At 48.4% G+C, this 20,349-nt stretch overlaps 1 protein-coding gene and 1 long non-coding RNA gene across 4 annotated transcripts; one reads left to right on the top strand and one right to left on the bottom strand.

The window, feature by feature from the left end:
- Positions 1–67: 67 nt before the first annotated feature.
- Positions 68–2,441, bottom strand: LOC136513164 (uncharacterized). 3 transcript variants are annotated; one of them, XR_010773303.1, is made up of 3 exons: positions 1,547–2,441; positions 798–964; positions 68–389 (listed from the first exon to the last, which is right to left on the bottom strand). It is a non-coding gene; the product is annotated as an uncharacterized lncRNA (long non-coding RNA). The 3 variants fall into 3 exon arrangements; XR_010773302.1 differs by having other exon boundaries at positions 68–964; XR_010773304.1 differs by having other exon boundaries at positions 68–964; positions 1,563–2,441.
- A 7,733-nt stretch (positions 2,442–10,174) lies between these two features.
- On the top strand, positions 10,175–10,898 carry LOC136511098 (structural maintenance of chromosomes protein 2-2-like). Its single transcript, XM_066505308.1, has 3 exons — positions 10,175–10,288; positions 10,375–10,403; positions 10,634–10,898. The coding sequence occupies exons 1-3, from the start codon at positions 10,175–10,177 to the stop codon at positions 10,896–10,898; spliced, it is 408 nt and encodes a 135-aa protein (XP_066361405.1).
- Positions 10,899–20,349: the final 9,451 nt, after the last annotated feature.

The raw sequence follows: 20,349 nt of genomic DNA, 5'->3' as shown, positions 1-20,349 counted from the left end.
ATGTATTTAGGGCGACAGACGGTTTAACAGGACAATATAAACATACAAAAAAACAAATTTTAGCACATATGAAATCGATATTCAAGCTTAATATATTGTCACATGTCACATGGAGGTTAATACATATAACATCCAATTTGTCTTGTACACCATATTTTTGTGTACATCATATCCAACAAAGTCAAGCACCAAAAGAATTACATGAATGGTCATCTCAGCAAGCAATACTAGTACTTTGTGTTTCACAATCCTAAGGTTTGTGCACACAATCATTTCTAGGAACTCAAAAACCAAAAGAAATGACTTGCCAAAACTAGAGCACATCTATCAAGTTATTTGGCGAATCATTTTCCAGAAACTCAAGCCAAAAGGCTAGTGCCCAACACTTTCTGAAAAATATAACCATGTAATAAGCAAATATAGACAAGTTATGTAAAACTGATGTACAATATATATGAGTTTCTAAGTAAAAACCTATAGTTTTCAATTGCCAAGTTGTTAATCAGAATTCTGAGAACTGATCACAGGACGGAATTGTAGCAGCTGCTGATGCTTATTAGAGGGGAATAATACAACATCCTGATACTACTGCTACCAATATACAAAAATAATCTGACAAGAAATTGTCAAAACTGAAAACTAATTGTGATGAGCAATAGATTAGTGGCTGAACATGGAGTACTTAGTTTCATTTTTGCAGTAGGGAGTCAAGTATGATGCAGCAACTAAACAAGTAGCTAATTTGAGAACGAATTGAAGTTTATTTTGAACTCTGAATAATGAGTACTTCTACTGACCATTAGCCATGCTTGGTTTAGAGTTCAAACTTCAGAGAACAATGGTATGGCTGGCCCCTGCCTCTGCCTGAGCTGGTGCTTGACTTTTGACGTGTCGCTGCCTGCTACAGTGCTTCCACCTGCTGGAGAAGTTGCTGCTGCTGCTCTGAACAGGGGTGTGTACGTACCTACAGTGGGGATTTGTTAGGGGAACAGACCAATACAAAACACCTGCTTTGTGAACGAATATTGAGTACTAAAATAGATGTAACTGGATTAAGCAAGAGCAGGGGTGTGTTCTCTGATTATATCAAGATGAGATAACATTATTTTTTATTAAAAAAGCAGCAGTTTACTTAATGCCTAAACTGCATTGATCAAACAAATATCTAAAACTTGTACCTACTATAGTTGCAACTACATAATCACATAGATCAAACCAAAGATCCTTATATGTACCGAGTCAGATCAGTTCAAGTTTATTTAGTAAGAGGTAAACATGAGAGGAATATATTTTCTGAGATAGAGCTCACATTTGTTAATAAACTTTGGAGAAAGTAATATGTTTTCTTTATGACAAACACTCAATATGAAGTTCTTTTCAAACACAAACACTCGATATGAAGTTCCAGTACAATGATTATTATCCAATAGAACTCATAATAAAAATGAGTTGTGTTGCTGCACTAGTTACTGAAACTCCTATTCAGACAAGCACGAGTTGCAACATCTAGCACTGAGAAATGTTGAATAAATGGTAGCAGCCACACCTGAGCAACATCTAACCTTGCTTTTTGCATTGCTTTCATCGCTGCAGCTCCAGTTCTCAATGCATCAACAATCTCTGTTGTAGCTTTAGCTGCTTCTGACATGAGCATCTCTATAAAAATGGGTTATACAGCTAACACACATAATAGACCTTACTATGCACAGGAAAGTAGAAGCCGTTAGTCGGCAGTTCAGCAGCAGCTGGAGCATGCTCGTCTTCGTCCTACGGCGACCAGCACATCCCACAGCACCGGCAGCGGCTGCACGTGACTGCATGAGTTAAAATTAGCCTCTGATAATATGCAAATCTTATGCATAGATGGCGATTTAATCCAAATTAGCCTGAGATAAGCACAAAAAAGGAGATGAGTTTTCCAACAGAGAAACCGAAGCCAAAAACCAAGGGTAAATCCCCAATTTCTCTCCAGAAACCCTAATCCTAATGACAAGATTAGAAAATTTCACCAACAAAGGGCTCCGCTCGTCCCGGCGGCCATGAGCTCAGGCCAGCTGCGCCGCGAGGGCTCGGGACGTCGCACCTCCGCCTTCTTCCGCGCGGCCGCGGCATCAGAAAGGGGGCCACACGTGGGGCAGCTGAGGGCACCGGCAGCTGCTGCGCCGCGTGCGTTTGAGGGTAGCGCACTGCGCACGCGCGCTTCAGAGGCCGTTCTTGGAGGCAGCGACGGTGGTGGCGCCGTTCTTGGAGGCGGGTGACGGACCTAGCGGCGGCGACGGCCCTGGCGGTGGGCGACGTCGACGGCCCTCGAGGCAGGAGCCCCGGAGCTTGATGCGGCACGCCGCCGCGGTGGCAGAGCAGGGTAGCGTGGAGTGGTGGATGGAGGCGGCTGAGATGGGAATTGGGGATTTAGGGTTGGTGCCGACCCTTTATTTGGATGGAAGGATGGCACAACAATTACCAAGCTACCCTTGATATGCTAGCAGATAGAAGTGCAGCTAGTATATGTTACTCCTTTCGTCCCAAAATATCTGTCATTTTTGTTTTCTGAGAAATAACTTTAACAAAATATATATTAAAAATATTAATATTTATGGTATATAATTGATATCATTGGAAAGATCTTTGAATATAGTTTTTTAATAAATTTATTTGGAGTTACAAATGTTGCACGTATTTTCTACGAATCAAGTCAAACTTGTGGCACAGAAACCAAAAGCGACATATAATATGGGAAAGAGGGGGTAATTTTGTGTGCGCATATGGGTAGTAGAGTCAATTCGCTCTCGGAAATATTTCGTTGGCGCCTGTGGAGGGAATAGCGGCGCGACACTTTTCAGTCAAAACAAAGGCCGCGGGAAAAACGGCAACAGAGGCCGCGCGTTCGTGCCCACCTTCCGTGTTTAACATTTCGTTACCAACATTTGGAACCTTCTCAGTTCGAAAAATAATATTTGGAACTTCTAGGTACAAATATAATATAAAAGAAGACTATATTTAAGATTTGCAACGATGTAAGAAATAAATAATGAAATTCATGCCAATAATGTCGAAATGGTGCTTATAGTTAAAAAATAATACAAAACGGTGGAACTTAATTAATTTATTGAGCTCTTCTTTTATACAATGTTGGATGTTGGAGCTAATTTGATTCCAAATTATCCATTGGGTTTAACTCAGATGTACGCGTATTTGGTATGAAATTTGAACCATCTTAACGTACCATATTGGAGCACAGTTTTTAGAGGTTGGATTGGTGTATTATAAGTTTTTCAAACGTTTTTAAACTCAGTTTGCCATGTTTGCCATATTAGAACAAAAGGAAAATAGAATCCAACTTCTTCAAAAACGAGCAACTAGCGCAGTGGTAAGCAGGATTGTTTTCAACCCCATAGCTGTGGACGGCCAGGGACACGCTCTCCGCCTCCGCCGAGAGGGCGGAGGGATGCGGGGAGGTCTTGCCGACGCCCCGAGCCCTAGCGCATCTCTGGTTCGCCCGTGGGGAGGGCCGCGCCGCCAACAGGTCACTCTGCCCGCTGCTTGTGAGGGAGACAGGAGGGGATGAGAAAATAGAATTTAGGGTTTGGAGGAGACCAGCTGTACTAGTTTTCACCAGCCGAGGGATGACGTGGATCGTCCGATCCGATCAGACGGCCAAGGGACGTCCAGTGGCCTAGCAGGCCGTCCAGGCCAGCGGGAGATTGGGCAGCCCAGCAAAAAATAAAATGTTTTGCTTTAATTTATATAAATTCTTTTAAACTATAAAATGACCATTAAACAATAATATAAATAGTAAGAACACCATAAATTGATAGAGCATGATTTTACAAACTTTTAGAAAAAAGAATCATCACATTTGAAGTATGTTTAGTTTCATTGTTTTTTCTTTCAATTTTTTTCCTTATCTGCAAGCTGATCCTTAAAAAACCATAACATTTAGGTATAAACTTGAATGAAGAAAAAGTATATATATAAATTGTGTAGAAAAATAGATCTACAACTTTATTGTTTATGACTTTTTTATTTGACATTATTATGGTATGTAAAAAAATGATATAGTGCGAGCTGGGTGTGGGGTCTATTTTTTTAGCGACAGACAAATCGATCGTGTATCTCTTTTTAGCGATAGACGGATTAACGGTAAATATGAATATCTATAGTGACAGACAATCAATCAGTAAATGGGGATTTAGCATCAGATGATCTCTGAGTTATCTTTAGCGTCAGATCATCCATCGTCAAATATATTTTTTAGCGTCAGATGTCTGACGATGAAGCGGTGTTGTGGTGTAGTGAACCTGGACTCAACATGGCCATGCCAAGACATAAAAAGTTACCTTAGTTACAATATCATTATATTAAGCTCAATAACATGGCAGCTGATCGTGCTCTGCATCAAGCATCAGTATATCATTGCCAACCATTGACTCATCCTCCAGATTTTACAAATGTAAGCCATGGCAATAAATTACAACAATTCAGGGCAAGTTTAGTGAGAAATCTCTCTTTTTCAATGTTTAACTCCAGTGAGAAATCATCATTCTTTTTCTTACCTGCCTACATCAAATTGTTAAAAAATAAGCAAAGATCAATCCACAGACATTTTGTAGTACAGAAATAACTTTATGACCTGTCTTGGTGTTGCTGTTACAGGAATACCAATTCAGCGAGTGAGGTCTAGAGGTGCAAAGGCCTGATGCCAAACATCTGAATACCATCCAGTGTAATAAAAAAATTAGCAAGCCAAAAATTCAGTGGCCATAAAAAAGTTGACAAGAGAAAAGTATCTAATATATTTTACAAGTAAAGTATCTAACATTGGTACACTAAGCTCATGAATTGAGACTATCAGTAAATAAATAAGGCTTGAGCTACTTGAAACGAAATTGGTACAGACAAAGGGCTAACTATGCTAAAAACAATAGCATCCAAATGTGCAGGCACACAATATCGAAAAAATAGATGATTAACTATATAACAAGAACGTCTGTAGCATCATGAACTATGGTTGTGTAACATTATGAACGGCGAGCGATGGAGGATGGGCGACGTCAATCGGTCTACATATGCGAAGACGACTGCTCGGGTGTACGACTCAGGTGGCGTCGAGGTAGCGGCGCGGAAACCGAGGACGACGGCTCGGGTGCATGGCGTGGGCGAACGGCGAGGACTATGGCGCAGACGTCGTAGAGGCGGCGGTGTTTCTAGGTGCACGATGCGGGTGAACGGCGAGGACGACGGCGCGACGTTGTGGAGGCAGCAGTGTGGCGCACAGGGAGGATGACCACGCGGGCGCACAGACCAGACGATGGAGCAGGTCGTGGAGGGGAGATCGCACGGGGAAGGGAGATCGCACGGGGAGGTGATCTTGCTGCGACCTTGCGGTGATCGATGATGTAGCCATAGGTGCATCAACCTATAGGCAGACGGTGGATGATCCATTGTTGTTGCTTCTCCACTACATGATGAGGAAGAAGTAGGGGCGGCTCGATCGTGCAGGGGCTTAATGAAAGGGGTGCGCGACGATCGTATCCGTGTAGCGACCAGTGACGCGCTTGAGTCCTACCAAGAAGACGCGTTCGATCGTGCAGCGACGAGCGACGATGGTCTTCCGTGTTTGTAGCGCATGTAAATTAGGGTCAAGAATTTCATATTTGTGGCACGAGGGCGGTATGATCGAGCGTGAGACGTAGGTGATCGCTTTCCTTGTTTGAGGCAATTAGGGTCAAGACTTTCCGTGTTTGTAGCGCATGCAAATCAGGGTCAAGACTTTCCGTATTTGTAGCGCATGCAAATCAGGGTCAAGACTTTCTGTGTTTGTCGCAAGAGGGCGGTGCATGCGGGAGATGTCATGGGATCACAGGCGTTGGTAGACGGACAAACAAAAACAAATGTTGCACCAAAAAATGTTCACACTTTGTTCTTTTTAGTTGTAGGAGATATGAGATAATGGGGTGTTTGGGTCTGCTCCACTCCACGTTTTTTAGCCAAACAGGTTTACTTCCACGCACTCTGTTCGAGAGAAAAAGGTGGAGTTCTGAGAGGACCTTAAGTGGTGCTCCATAAAGTCCGGGTTTTTTGTGGAGCTGCTCCATGTGGAGTTTGTGGATCAGAGTTGGTGGAGCTGTCCCAAACACGCTCTAAATATTACAATTTCCGTGTATATATTTTATCAAAATTTGACACACTTGACTCCTCGTAAATCGAGAATAATATTTTTTTTGGACCAAGGGACTATATGCATACCCCAGGATGCATGAAAAATGGTTATTCTGGCCTGTGGGGCTGGGGCACACAATCCGCTCAAACTTTTTGAAAAATAGTATTTTGATATTAATATAATGTTCCTCCAAATATTTGGGTTACTTGACACCAATGCTAACTGCACCTGTCGGTTGTCATGGAACAAATTACAATTGTGTATTATTATTAGTAAATATACTCGTACGTTGCGATCGGAGAAAAAAAACTATCGAACAATCGATCTGTTCACTTTAGCTTGCTGTACAGCTGCAACGGCCGCGACAACTTAATTTGTATAGATGCTACTTTTGATATTATGAGTGGTTGTTGTAGCAATCATAAACGAACTGGCTCATTAACGAAAACAAGGATGACAAAATTAGATATCTAATTATTTTTTATTAGAGTTAGATATCATGTTCTGTGACTTCTTTTGAGGATATATAAAAACATGTAATTTTAATATCTTTTTAAAGTCGGCAAGGAGTTAGTCATCATCGTGTCCTGGTTTCCACGTGTCAATCTTATCGAGAGAGTTGCACTGTAAAAAACATTTATTTTTACTATTAAAGTTTATACGGTTTGATTAGTTTGGCCATCGACTGATTCATGTTGTTATAATAATAAAATTTGGTTTACTTGACAACAATGCTAACTGCACGTGTCGATTGTCCTGCTACCAATTACAGTTGTGCACTATTATATGTTTCTAATTGCAGTAGATAGATGCATTATATCCTAGGCCATGTTTAGTTTCCAAATTTTTTTTTACCTCCTACAGTAAAAGAGCATGTTTGGACACATGCATGGAGTACTAAATATAGACGAAAAAAAACTAATTACACAGTTCTCGGCGAAATCACGAGACGAATCTTTTAAGCCTAACTAGTCTATGAAAATCCTTAAGTGCTACAGTAACCCCACATGTGCTAATGACCGATTAGTTAGTATCATTAGATTCGTCTCGCAGTTTCCTGATGGGTTCTGTAATTTGTTTTTTTATTAGTATCCAAAAACACATTTCGACACATCCAATATGACACCCAAAAATTTTAACTCTCCAACTAAACACACCCTTATACTCCGTGGTGAGCAGGTGAACAACGTCAGCAAGATCAGGAAGCCAGCTAGCAGCCGCATCGCCCTGTGGACGCTTGCAATTGCAATCAATCACATCGACTAATCCATAAGCGCCATGTTCGTTTGGGCTGGTTTCGAATTCGAATCTGAACAAAAATATGAAAATAAATGTAATATCGGTGATATCCGTCTGTATCCGATCTGTTTTCATCCTAGTCCTGGTTGAAAGTACGACTGATTTGATGTGAGAAAAAAAAAACTATTTATTAGTTTATAAGTCATGATTTATAAACTAAATACGACCAACAAACCGACTGAAGATTAAGATATACTGGCACGGTACACGCGCTTGGCCGCGTGCGCACATGCTACATGCGCCAGTCATAACAATGTCAGACCATTTGATTTTAGCACATACGGCACACATGTTATAGGTTGTGCCGTTGTGCGTTGCTGTCAGGTGACGACTGTATCGTCCATGTGTTATGTTGGTTTTAGTTGCAGGCGTAACCAGCGTGAACTTATCAACTTGGCTTATCATTTATGGTATATTATTTTTCTCTCACGATAAAATAGTATCAGCGGGCTTATCAGCCGCAAAAATCATGAGCCGAACAACATCATGGTCTTGGTTGTGCTGGTTGTGGCCATGTCTGCGCTTATCGATTTTAGCCTGCTACGATTTGTCACATGAAATTTACTCACAATTCACCCCGTCACAAATTTATCGACTATAGGTAAATATATTCGTCCTGTTCGTTTGATTGATAAGTCATGGCTGAAAATACTGTTGGCTGATTTGTTGTGAGAGAAAAATACTGTTCATTAACCAAAAAAGTGACTTATAAATGAAGTGAACAGGACGAATTGAATATAGCGCGTCCAGATCATTAAGGTAAAGAAGTGACCATGTACAAATGGATGGGTAAGGGATAGGGCCAAGGATTGTACATCCTGAATGCTGAATTTTGTAACTTTTTTGTCGCCTCTTAGTTGCTCATTCCCAAAAAGATCATGCCACCGAACCGAACAATTTGTCTACACCAAACCAAACACACTTTAGCTGAAATTGACAAACTCCACATATCGGGTGTCATCTTACTATTGGAGCATAACATTCTGACTACTATCCAAGTTTTGGAGGTGTTACATTGAGGCTCCCAATTTATTTGTGGATGAGTGAGTATCTTATACACTACGAGCACGAGCAGTATATATCTTACTGATGCTGTCGTATATCTATTACTCCACGGCCTTGACAGATACGGAGTATATACGATTGCTGACACTACTGCAAGCAACTGCTTAATTAATATAATGAATCTGTTCGCTCGAGCTACTTTTCAGTTATAAAATAATATTTTCCTCTCACAATATTTTAGTATAAACATTAGCCTACGTTAAATTTTAACTAAAGCAAACAGGGCCAATATAATATAATATAACGGGCTCGTAGATCCGATCCGCGGCTGCTGCTGCTGTCCTGTCTGTGCTACGCCGGTCGGCCCCGCGCACGGTGCACCCATGGTGCATGTAGAGACGCAGACCAAATGGCATCATATTGGCATATGCAGCACGTCGCGCATCTCTTTTGTATTGTTTTAAATGTCTCTGTTTAGATTAGAGGATGACCTCTTAGACAGTAATAGCAGAGCTAATTTTTTTAGGGAACAATAGCAAAGTTTTTTTTACGCCTTTTTTTTACACCACAATAGCAGAGTTAAATGAGGCTATAGCCGTTAATTTTATATACGAGCGTGCAGTGCTGTCCACGTCACGCGCGGGATCATGGCTGGGCCGCATGGGCCGCTAGCTGCATGCGGCCGTAGCCGCTCGGAAGGAGGACTGAGTGGAGCAGCCCACGGGAACGGCCCACCTGGCTTTTATCATGTCAGCGGCTACCAGAAGAGACTTTTCCTACAGGCCATTATAAAAGTTTCTAATTCCTTCTCTGCCATAGAAATTTTGGCTGCCCCTCCTCAGTCCCTCGCGCAAAGTTTTCTGGTCCCGTGTGCCACTTCGGTGAGGTTAGAGCATGACGGCCGGTAACAGAGGGATACGATGATCGTTTTACCCCTGTGTCCAGGCGTCAGCAACAGAATTTTGCACTTGCCCTTAACGCTACAAATTTGACAAACCAGTTACATAGATTCAGAAAGAGAAACCAGAACAACAAATTTGACAAACCAGTTACGAAAATTTCACAAACCATAACAGCATTTCACAAACCAGTAGACCAGACCATTGTTTTGGTCATGACATAGACCAGACCATTGTTTTGGTCATGCACAGACCACTGTTTTGGTCTTACAAAATGCAGGTTCTACATGAGTTACAAAATATCTGGAGTTTTGAGTCATCCCACAGACAACAACTAAAGGTCAAAGCTTTCTTTTGCTTCTGGTACCCATAGCAGGACTATATGGAGTTGTAGATACCTTGGCTCTTGTATTCATAGCAGGACTGTCAAGCTTCCTTTTCTTATTCACTGTTGTCTTAGGTCTCCCTTTGTTCTCAGTTGTGTTGATATCGTCAGTAGTGTTGACATGCTCAGGTTCTGGCTCCAGGCTAGTAGGGAACACAATGCTCAAAGGCACAGGCTGCAGGCTTCCAGTTTCTGGCTGGTTGGAGCATGTTCCAGATCTTCTAAAGCAAAAAAGTATCGGGTTAGTTGACTTATAAACCTGTAGTACAAGGAAAATGTCAAGAACATGAGCCTCCGTATTGATTTTCTTCAGTGACATGGAAAGCTTAATGTAGTGTCTAACCCTATGGAATCATAAATTAGTTAGTGCCTTGGTTTACTTAGGAGTAAAAGCAGTACCTGATAAAAGCTAAACTAGGTGGTGAGATGAAGCTTCTATCAGATAAAGTGGATAAATTATCACATGTACTTATCAAGGAAACTTCAATGATGAATAATCAAGAGGAAACCCTGAAGTCTGAGGAAAAGGGTGCTGAGAAGGTAACACTACACTGATGTCAGTTACTAGACATGCTAACTTTTTTTTGAATAGCTTACAAGGTTTGCATTATACATTTCACATGTAGATTCTCACAAACATCGAGGACATAAAAAGGTCTATACTCGAGAGAGATGCTGCTGTAAAAATTATAGAGAATGAGGCATATGAAAAAAAGAGCTGAGGAGCTCACAAAGGAGTTGGATGAGAAGGAGAAAGAATACCAAGTATGTAAAGGGTGACATCTTTAAATGTAATGTACTAAATATTAACAATTTAACATATAGCCTCTTGGTTCTATGTACTCTAGGATATTAAATTTGTTTTTGCCCAGGGTGTGCTTGCAGGAAAAGCAGTGCAAGCGAGAAGAAATGCCTTGAAGATCAGCTTAGAGATGCAAAAGCTGCAGTTAGAGATGCAGAATCTGGACTAAAGCAGCTAGCCACAAAAATAAAACATTCTAAAAAGGAGTTGAAGGAGAAGAAAGCTCTGTTAGTGTCCAAGCATGATGAGGCTATTGCAGCTGAGAATGAGCTGAAAACAAGGATAAAGGACTTGGATGGTATCAAGGTAGGGGAGCAACAGCACAGGCATCACAGCGCATTGACATGACACCACATTGATCAAGGCAGGGGGACTTGGATGGTATCAAGATAGGGGGAGCAGCAGCACAGGCATCAGGTACAATCATATGACATAACACCACATTGACATGACACCACATTGATCAGGTATATGTGATAGCTGTAGTACAAGGAAAATGTCAAGAACATGAGCCTAGCTGATTGAAGCTGCTGAGGCAGAGGATGAGCTCTTTGATTTCTTAGAACCTGCTGCTGCTATTTTCCTCTTATTTCTAGCAGCTGCTTTAGTTGTGGCAGTTATACTAGGGGGCAAATCAGGGAACACCATTCTGGTAGGAATAGGAACAATGCTTGTTTCAGTTGAGGCTGGGGTTGCCTTTTTCTTCTTCCTTTTAGGTGGTCCCCTGCAATAGACAAATACAAACTGTCATAGCTGTTAAGTATGTCACATACAACCCAACACAAAAATCCAAAACAAAGAATTTCACCTATCAGCAAGCATTGCTGCAATGTCTATAGGATCTCCATCTTTACAAGTGTACCAGTGATGCCCATATTCATGGCAAATAGGGCACTGGTGCCTATCTTTATTGCCTTTGTTGCCACCTTCAGCAAATCCTCTGAACCTTGTCTTCCTTCTACCAGCAGTTGATTTGAGAAGAGGTGGATCCATGAAGAAGCCATGATCAGATTTGGGCCACATGGACTTATCAGGAATGGCAGGGATGATACCCTCATAAGTTGACTTGAACTTCTGCACTGAGTAGTAGTTGTCCACATTGTCTTCAATTTTCTCTCCTCTTATGCTAGTGATGTAGGCCAGTGCATGCTTACATGGTAGGCCTGAAACCTGCCAAGCCCTACAAGTGCAAGTCCTTTAGTCCAAATTCACAACAAATCTGAAGCTTGATCCTCCTCTTGCACACAACTCTGCAATGTCATCGCCGCTAGTTATGACATCAATATCTAGGTTCCTACTTTGCTCCTTCAGCTTGTCCACAATGTGTGGAAGTATCTTGCCCTGCATCTGCCTTGCAATCTTCCTTCTTTGCTCTTTTAGCTTGTCCACAATGTGTGGAAGTATCTTGCCCTGCATCTATCTTGTCGTGCATCAATATCTAGGTTCCTGCTTTCACCACAATAGTAGAACATGTCAACAATGTCACCATAACCACAAGGGTACTTATCCACAATGTCTTTGACCAAATCCTTGAAATTTGTTGTGTCAGCATCTACAACTGTGCTTATGCTAAACCAACGGCATTATCGGTGTTTTGGACCGGCGGGCCCTCAATTGGCTAGTGAAAGTGTACTGCGTGCCCCTAATCCTGGATGGTGATGCAAAGAGACACAAGGTTTATACTGGTTCAGGCAATAGGTGCCCTACGTCTAGTCTGAGAGAGCGATCTTGTATTCCTTACACCGAGGTGCTTGTAGTAGGGGTTTACAAGCAGGGCGAGAGAGGGAGCTAGTCCTAGGTCTCTACGTAGAGCGGCTTAGGTTGCTTGAGATATTGATCTCTTGCAGTGAGGGAGCGTGCATATTACAGAGTGTTGCGCATTGCTTGCGCGCGTGTGTCTGTCTGAGTCTCCTTGCCTAGAAGCGGACCCGATCACTCCCTTTTATAGTCAAAGGGAGGCACAGGGGCGGTACATGGGTTTGCTATGTGGCGTTTTGTGAGCAGAGGCAGCATGTTCGAGCCCTGTAGCTTGTCACTATGGCGGCATGGTCGATGGAGCGGTCTTGTCCTCGATGCACTGGAGCGACGCGTCGGTCACGCCCTGATCCTGTGCGACGTGGGAGCTCCTATGATGGCTTGACACAGGGCATGGCACATACTATGGACGACGTGTCGGTCACTATATGTTGACAACATAGAGAGCCGAGGCCTAGTTGGTGCAGAGGCTGTACTATTGCGGAGGGGCTCGGCGGGCACGAGTCCTAAGGCTGTGGGGGTGTGGAAGCGGGTAGCCAAGGCTCAGAGGGAGCAGTTGGTCTTATACGCTGATTCCGAGGCTACAGGGACTCGGAATTGACTCTCCACGCCACGCTGTCCTTGGAGCAGGTGGGGTTAGGTAGCATAGTGCAGCACGGGCGTCAGTCGTGGGCATAGTGCCGAGCACAGTGGCCGGTAACCCCTGCCCTATCCTTTTCTGAGCGGTATGGCATCGATGTGACTCCCATCTCATCAGCCACTCCGCTGTATTGAGCCATCGTTCGACTGACATCGCGGGAGTGATTGGGCGCGTTAGTTGGATGTGACGTCCTCATCCGAGGCCTCGTGGGGCGGGGCCTCGGGCAAGGTGGAGGTGATGGGGTTGATGCCGAGCCAGCCTCGAGCGAGTCAGAGAATCGGTACCTCGTCCGAGGCCTTACGTGCGGGGCCTCTGGTGAGGCAGAGAATCGATACCTCATCCGAGGCCTTACGTGCAGGGCCTCGAGCGAGGCGGAGAATCGATACCTCATCCGAGGCCTTACGTACAGGGCCTCGAGCGAGGCAGAGAATCGATACCTCGTTCGAGGCCTTACGTGCGGGGCCTCGGGCGAGGCGGAGAATCGAGACCTCGTCCGAGGCCTTGTGGTTCCATTTTGGGCAAAGCCCACTTCGGGTGAGTAGGGATACTTGTCCGAGGTGGGCCGGGTGGTCCAGCCGAGCCTCGGATAAGGTGGGGGTTTGACAGTAGTTGTCTCTTGGCTTTGATTTTTACAAGGTCTAAGCGATTTTTCGGTTTTTGCTTAGGAGACCCCTTTTTATGGTACCTGACAGTAGCCCCCGAGCCTCAGGGAGAGTGTGAGCGCTCTTCCTAAGGTTTTGACGAGACTTGGCTCGTGGCAGCTCCCGACGGGATGGTATTTCATACTCGAGGCCTCGGTGGGTGTGCGCGAGCGCACCCACCGGGTGTAGCCCCCGAGGCCCTAGAGGAGTGAATTTATTCCTCTAGGGGCTTTTCTCATATTGAACGAGGGGTTTTATCGCGTTTGCCGAGCCCTTGAGTGCGAGTTCAGGTCACTGGGCATTGGCTTGTTTGCAGGAAGAGCCCCCGAGCCTCTGCGTGGAGCAAGAGGGTGATTAGGAGTTTCCTTGTCTTTTTTGTGCGGCCATCACGCATCCTTTTTATTCGGAAGGAGGGGTGGAGTATGCCAGGCTACCCTCGATAGGCATGAGCAGTGACACCTTCGGTGAGCTGTTATCGGGTAAATCCAAGTGGAGGCCCATGCTCCATTTGATAGGGGTCGGCTGGTGGTCCAGAGATGCGCTCCAAAAGTACCAGAGGGCTTCTCTAGTGGGTCCCAGGGCTGTTCGATTGGCCCCAGGGGCTCGGTGCCTCCCTGTGGTGGGATCCCATTCGGAGACCTCCCTGCTAGTCTCGGACACGACTTAGGGCATCCCAAACAATTGCTTGCTTGGGCCTCGGCCATGTACAGGCTCGCCCATAGTCATCCCTGACTCTATTTGTCCTGAGGCGGTTGTCAAGATCCTTGGGGGCCCAGCCTTCGAACCCTTGGACTGTAATGGGCTTGGTGCCCTTTATCGCGTTTTGCCATTCTTGTAGGGGATGCGGGATGTGCGAGCCTCCCTGCTGCCCGTTCCTGAGGACGTAGAGTGGCGGGCGGTGAACAGGGCGTATGCCGAGGCGTACAAGAAGTGGAAGGATGCCGAGGAGGCAAGGCGCAAGAGGAAGAGCCTCAAGCACGACGAGCTAGAGAAACATCACCGGCAGCAGAGGCACGACGATCTCCCGGTGGAGCCGTCTCCATCACCGTCGTCGATGGATTCTTCGAGCGGTGACAACGAGAGCGAGGCAGGGTAGGGTCCCATGGACCATCTCCCTAACATCAAGGAGATGGTGCCCGGGGCATCGGCGAGTGGCCTAGCGTTTCTAGGAGGAGGAGGAGAGGATGCCTCAGGGCTGGCGATCGCTCGCCTCAGGGCTGAGGCCGACACGCCCGAGACTCAGGCGTTGGGGAAGCGTGCCGTCAACCCAATGGGCTCGACGACGGAGGTGGAGCAGGCGACGGTGGGGGCAATGCAACCGCCTCCGTAGAGGGTCGAGGGGGTGCCAGAGTCCGGCGAGGGCCGGCCGGCACCGGCGGACATAGAGGCTATGCCACCGCCACCACCGCCGCTGTTGTAGAGGACGAGGGACACAGTGCAGAAGTTGTTGTGTCCCTGTTTGAGGTAAGTGTTTTGTCAGTAGAGTTTGCAGCATCTCCCGCTCGTCCCTTGGTCCTATGCTGACCTTATGAGTGCTTTGCCTTCAGCCAAAAGCGTCAGGCGAACGCGCCCGCCCTGATGCCACATAAGGCGCTCAAGGTGAGCACCAACTCCACCGCTCAATGGGTGGTGGAGGCATAGGCCGCCATACAGCTTGGTGCGGCATCGACGAGGGCCGACCCGAAGGAGCCGGTCGCCCAAGGAGAGGTTACCGAGGCGGCCATGAAGTAGGCGGGGGAGGAGGTGCCTACGCCCTGTGAGTCAGATGAAGCCAAGGTGCCTTCAGTCGCTGAGGCCACCGAGGGTGAGGCCGAGGCCCCTAGGACCTCCGAGGCCAAAGTGGCGAAGGCCGGGGCTTCCAGGCCTTCCGAAGCCGAGGTGGTGGGCGCTGAGGCTCCCAGGACCACCGAGGCCGAGGTGGCAGAGGCCAGAGCTCTCGGGACCACCGAGGCGGAGGCGGCGGAGGCCAGCTTGGGTGCGGCGAAGCCGGTGGCCCAGGATACGGAGATGGAGGCGGGGCAAGCTTCGGTACTACCCCCAGTCCAAGACCTACCGCCATCGCAGGAGAGCACCCGAGAGGTGGACGTTCATTCAATCTCCTTCGATGACACTTCTCAGGGGAAGGAGGTGGTGGACACCGAGGTGGCCAGCACCGCAGAGCAGCCAACTCCGACCTCTAGCAAGGGGAGCTCGGCCCTCGTCCGGGTATAGCTCGAGCCCCGCGGGTGGGACAGCCCGTGTGTCTTGTGGTAGAGCCGGGACGACCCTGAGGGGGATCCTCTGTTTGCCCTCGAGGACGTGGCTGAGGGGGGCGCTGGGACTCCTTCGAGCAATTCCGCCGTCTGGCGGAGCAGTCGCTGTGGACAGCGCTGTCCGTCATGGCTGACGACCTGCCCGGCGTTGCCTAGGTACGCACCTTCTTTTCTTGTGCTATGTTGTCTTTTTCCTAAGTTTTCTTGCAGTGCTTGACGTCTGTTCTGCCTATCTAGGAGCTCGAGGCCCGGTCCCTCGGGAAGTCGATGTTCCTTCGACGGGAGAGGGACGTCTGGGACCAGCTCCGGCAGCAGAAACCTGCTCACCAACGCTAATGAGCTTCTATCGGTGCAGAGCACAGAGGTGGAGGACCTCCGCCTTCGCTGTGTTGATATGAAGGCCGAGGTGACCATGGCTTAGGAGCAGGCCGCCCCTTTGGCGGCACGGATCAAGGAGCTAGAGGAGGAGTTGACCCACGTGGCCGGCGAGCGGGACACCTTCAGGTCCCGGGCCGAATAAGTGGAGGTCTCTACCAAGGCCATCGCCGGCTAGCTAGGGGTGGAGCAGGGCGTGCACCTACTGATGAAAGGTGCCCTGGCGGAGGCCCTCAAGGTGGCCGAGGCCTCCCGGGTCGAGGCCTTAGCCTGAAAGGAAAAGGCCGAGGATGAGTCCTATTGAGTCGTGCCCCTTGTTTTATTTGTTTTTCTTGCGTTTGACCCCTAACTCCCCGATGTTACGCAGAGCTAGAGAGGGAGGCTTCTAGGGCGACCGAGGCCTCTTAGGTTGAGGTCAAAAACTAGAGGGAGAAAGCTGAGGGTGAGTCCCATGGGCTTGCGCCCCTGTTCCGCTTTGTTTCGTTTCGTGCTTAACCCCATCCCACCTGTCTTGGCGTAGGGTTAGAGAAGGAGGTCACCCGGGCTACCGAGGCCTCCGTCACAGTGCAGGTGGTGCTCGAGGCCAAGATTCAAGAGCACGACGCACTACAGAGCGCCGCCTGTGTCGCCTGCGAGGCCTTGGAGGTTGGGGGGGGGTTGAGTCGGGCAGCTCCCTCAAGAGTCGCTTGATCGCGTTGAGCGGCCGAGTCCATGAGCGGCTCTGGGGGTGCTGCATACGAGCATCAAGCGCGCCCTGGCCGTCGTCTCCTTGCACTACACCAGCATCGACCTCGAGGCCATCAGCGATGGTTACGTCATGGCTGAGGATGACGAGAAGGCCGAGGAAGAGGTAATGAAGCTGGTGGAGGTGGCTAAGGCCCCTGGCATGGCGCTGGCCAAGCTATTCGAAGAGGAGGTGGTTCCTCCTACGCCGACCGCCGACGCTGGCGACCCTGAGTTCTGACCTGGGCCAAAGGGGTCATGTAAATAGATTAGGATTTATATTATTGTACCATAATGCTTGTGGCCATCGAGGCCTTTTTAAAGTACTTATGCGTATAGCTTTTTAATCGTTTTTATTGTATTTCCGAGCCTCTACCCTCTGTCTCGTCTCTGAACATATCACTTGCAAAAAACTTCCTCGAAGCCTAAGCTGCCCCTCAGGGCAAAAGGTGGTGAGGGAGTTGCCGTAGCCCAGAGGTGTAGGCCGTCTCACGGCTCGGCCGACCTTTTGGCCCTGAGACAGACTTTCGGTCCTTAGGTTTTTTACAATCGATTTGTCAGAGTATGCTAGAGAGTTTGGCATATAATTTTTTTTGAAAAACAACTAAAAATGGTGCCTGGGACTTAGGCCCCCCCTTCTAGCCCCCAAGGGAGGCTCGGTTCTGCAGAGGCAGAGTCGAGTCTTGTTCGAGCCCCATGGTGGGCACCTCTGCAGAGGCAGAGCCGAGTCTCCCTTATAGCGTTCTCGTAATGCCGATCCCCCATCGATGGGCTCGGGGGGGGGGGAGTTCTCGAAAAATTAGAACAACTAAAGAATATTTCTTTATTGTATTTCGAGAAACAATGTATACAATGCTTAAAAATTTAAGGGTAGAAGCGACGTAGCTGTTCTATGTTCCAAGCATTGGTGAGGATTTCGCCCTTCTTGTTGGCTAGCTTGTAGGTCCCGGGCTTTAGCACTTGGGCCACGATGTATGGCCCTTCCCATGGCGGGGTCAGCTTGTGGTGGCCCTTATTGCTCTGCCTCAGTCTTAGCACCAGGTCGCCCACCTTCAGGTCTCGGCTTTGAATGCATCGGGCTTGATAGCATCGTAGGGCTTGCTAATACTTGGCCGAGTGTAGCAGCGCAACGTCTTGAGCTTCCTCGAGTTGGTCGAGGGTGTCCTCGCGGGCAGTGTGGTTGCTCTGCTCATTATAGGCCTGTAGCCTCGAGGAACCGTACTCCAAGTCAGTGGGGAGGATGGCCTCGCCAAGCTCGCACCGAGTCTAACAGGAACAACGGGAGGTTGTGGATGATGAGCAGGTCATCATTCATGTCGCCTAGCTGACAAGCTAGGCGGTAATCGGCCAGCCATAGCTCAGGGTTGGTCTCGCCGCTGTACTTTGAGAGGTTGACCGGTTGCCAAAACCGGGCTGGGAAGTGGGCGCCGCGGATGGCCTTGCTAAAGACTCGAGGGCCAGGTGGCCTAGGAGAAGGACTGCGGTCCTCCCCATTGTCGTAGTGACCACCTCGGTGCGGGTGGTAGCCTCAGGCGGGCCCCTCGTTGTTGTGGCGCCGTCGCCTGCTGACCACATCGTGGTTGCCTTGTGCCTCACGTCGATCGCCAAGGCGATCGTGCACTGAGGGGGCTTTGTTGGCCGTCGGTGCCCGAGCAGGCTCAAGGCAAACCAAGGCCTCTCCATCCTACTAAGGCAATACCACAGGTAGTTCCGAGGCGCCCCCGCACCGTCGAGAGGTGGAACTTTCGGCCTGCTGTATCGCGACGGTCTCGGAGCCTAGCGTGGACCCATCGCCCCTCCAAGGTAGAGGGCTCAGGCATTGTCCGGAGAAGTATCGCTACTGCCACGACGTTCTGGCTAGCGCGATTGAAGATAGGGGGTTGTTCGCACCTTCGTCATTATTGATGCGGCGGTTGACGTCGTAAGCCCTCTGTCGGGCTGCTCTGCCATCACCGTGACCCCGCTGCTCATGCTCAAGAGTGTCTCGGAGCTACCGCAGAAGGAGTCAGTCTTGTTCGACCTTGGCCTGAAGCTCATAGAGCTGTTCCAGGTCTAGGCATCGAAGTTCCTCGTGGGCGGGGTTCTCGTTCCACACCGCCGGGGGCTCGACACGTGAAGGTGTGGCATCGTCTGCCCCTTCGTCCTCATCGCCCGTGCTCGGCATCCCGAGCTCGACGTTGAAGCACTCACGAGTGGGATCGTAAGTGCCCTCGTCGTCAGAGTCAGAGTAGCCGAAGCAGTAGTCGCTTGCGGCCATGAAGCAGCGCATGGCTTTAGGGTCGCGAAGCCCAGAGAAGTCCGCTCTGGCCCATGCCTTGTCCTCCTTCGAGGAGTTAGTGTGGGTGTGAGTTGAGGTTGTGGCGATGAGGTCGAGGGCAAAATGTTGGTGGCGTCCTGAGGGCTCCGCGTGAGCGGAAGCATAGGCGGCGACGACATTGCTCAACCTGAAGGGGTATGGGGATGATGCCATCACCGGGCTTCACTCCGCTGGAGTCGACTCCTCAGGACGTGGCGGGGTAGAGCTTGATGAGGGGGCGTCACTGCGCGCCACCGGCGTCTTTCCCTTGCCCAGGCTTAAGCTAGACAGGTCCCTAACCAGGGACTCTGTACCAACAGCCGAGCATTTGATACCGGCGGAGCGCGGTGCGTTGCCCTGAGCTCATGCGATGTTAGGGTGGTCCCACCCGCATCGTGCCTGGCGAGCATGACAAGAGCGATGGCCCGGGTGCCGCCTGCGCCTGGGCTGCTGGTGCGTGGTGTCATCGTCGGTCGGTGGAGCTCTGGGTGTGAGGAGTACCATATCATACTCACATCCTAGGGATATGAACTCTAGGCTCCCGAACCAGATCACCGTGTCGAGATGCAGTGGTCGCATGGGGTCTGCCATCCGGAACTTGTTGGGATGACTAAGCTGACACGCAGTAGCCCCCCTACCTGGCGCGCCAACTGTCGGTGTTTTGGACCGGCGGGCCCTCAATCGGCTAGTGAAAGTGTACTGCATGCCTCTAATCCTGGATGGTGATGCAAAGAGACACAAGGTTTATACTGGTTCAGGCAATAGGTGCCCTACGTCCAGTCTGAGAGAGCAATCTTGTATTCCTTGCACCGAGGTGCTTGTAGTAGGGGTTTACAAGCTGGGCGAGAGAGGGAGCTAGTCCCAGGTCTCTGCGTGGAGCGACGTGGGTTGCTTGAAATGTTGATCTCTTGTAGTGAGGGAGTGTGCATATTATAGAGTGTTACGCGTTGCTTGCGCGTGTGTGTCTATCTGAGTCTCCTTGCTTAGAAACGGTCCCGGTCACTCCCTTTTATAGTCGAAGGGAGGCACGGGTGCGGTACATGGGTTTGCTATGTGGCGTTTTGTGAGCAGAGACGGCATGTCCGAGCCCTGTAGCTTGTCACTGTGGCGGCATGGT

The sequence above is a fragment of the Miscanthus floridulus genome, chromosome 16, assembly GCF_019320115.1.
Source record: "Miscanthus floridulus cultivar M001 chromosome 16, ASM1932011v1, whole genome shotgun sequence".
In the NCBI taxonomy this organism is placed as follows: Eukaryota; Viridiplantae; Streptophyta; class Magnoliopsida; order Poales; family Poaceae; genus Miscanthus; species Miscanthus floridulus.
Note: the sequence above shows the minus strand (reverse complement) of the source record. Positions and strands in the feature narration are given on the sequence as shown.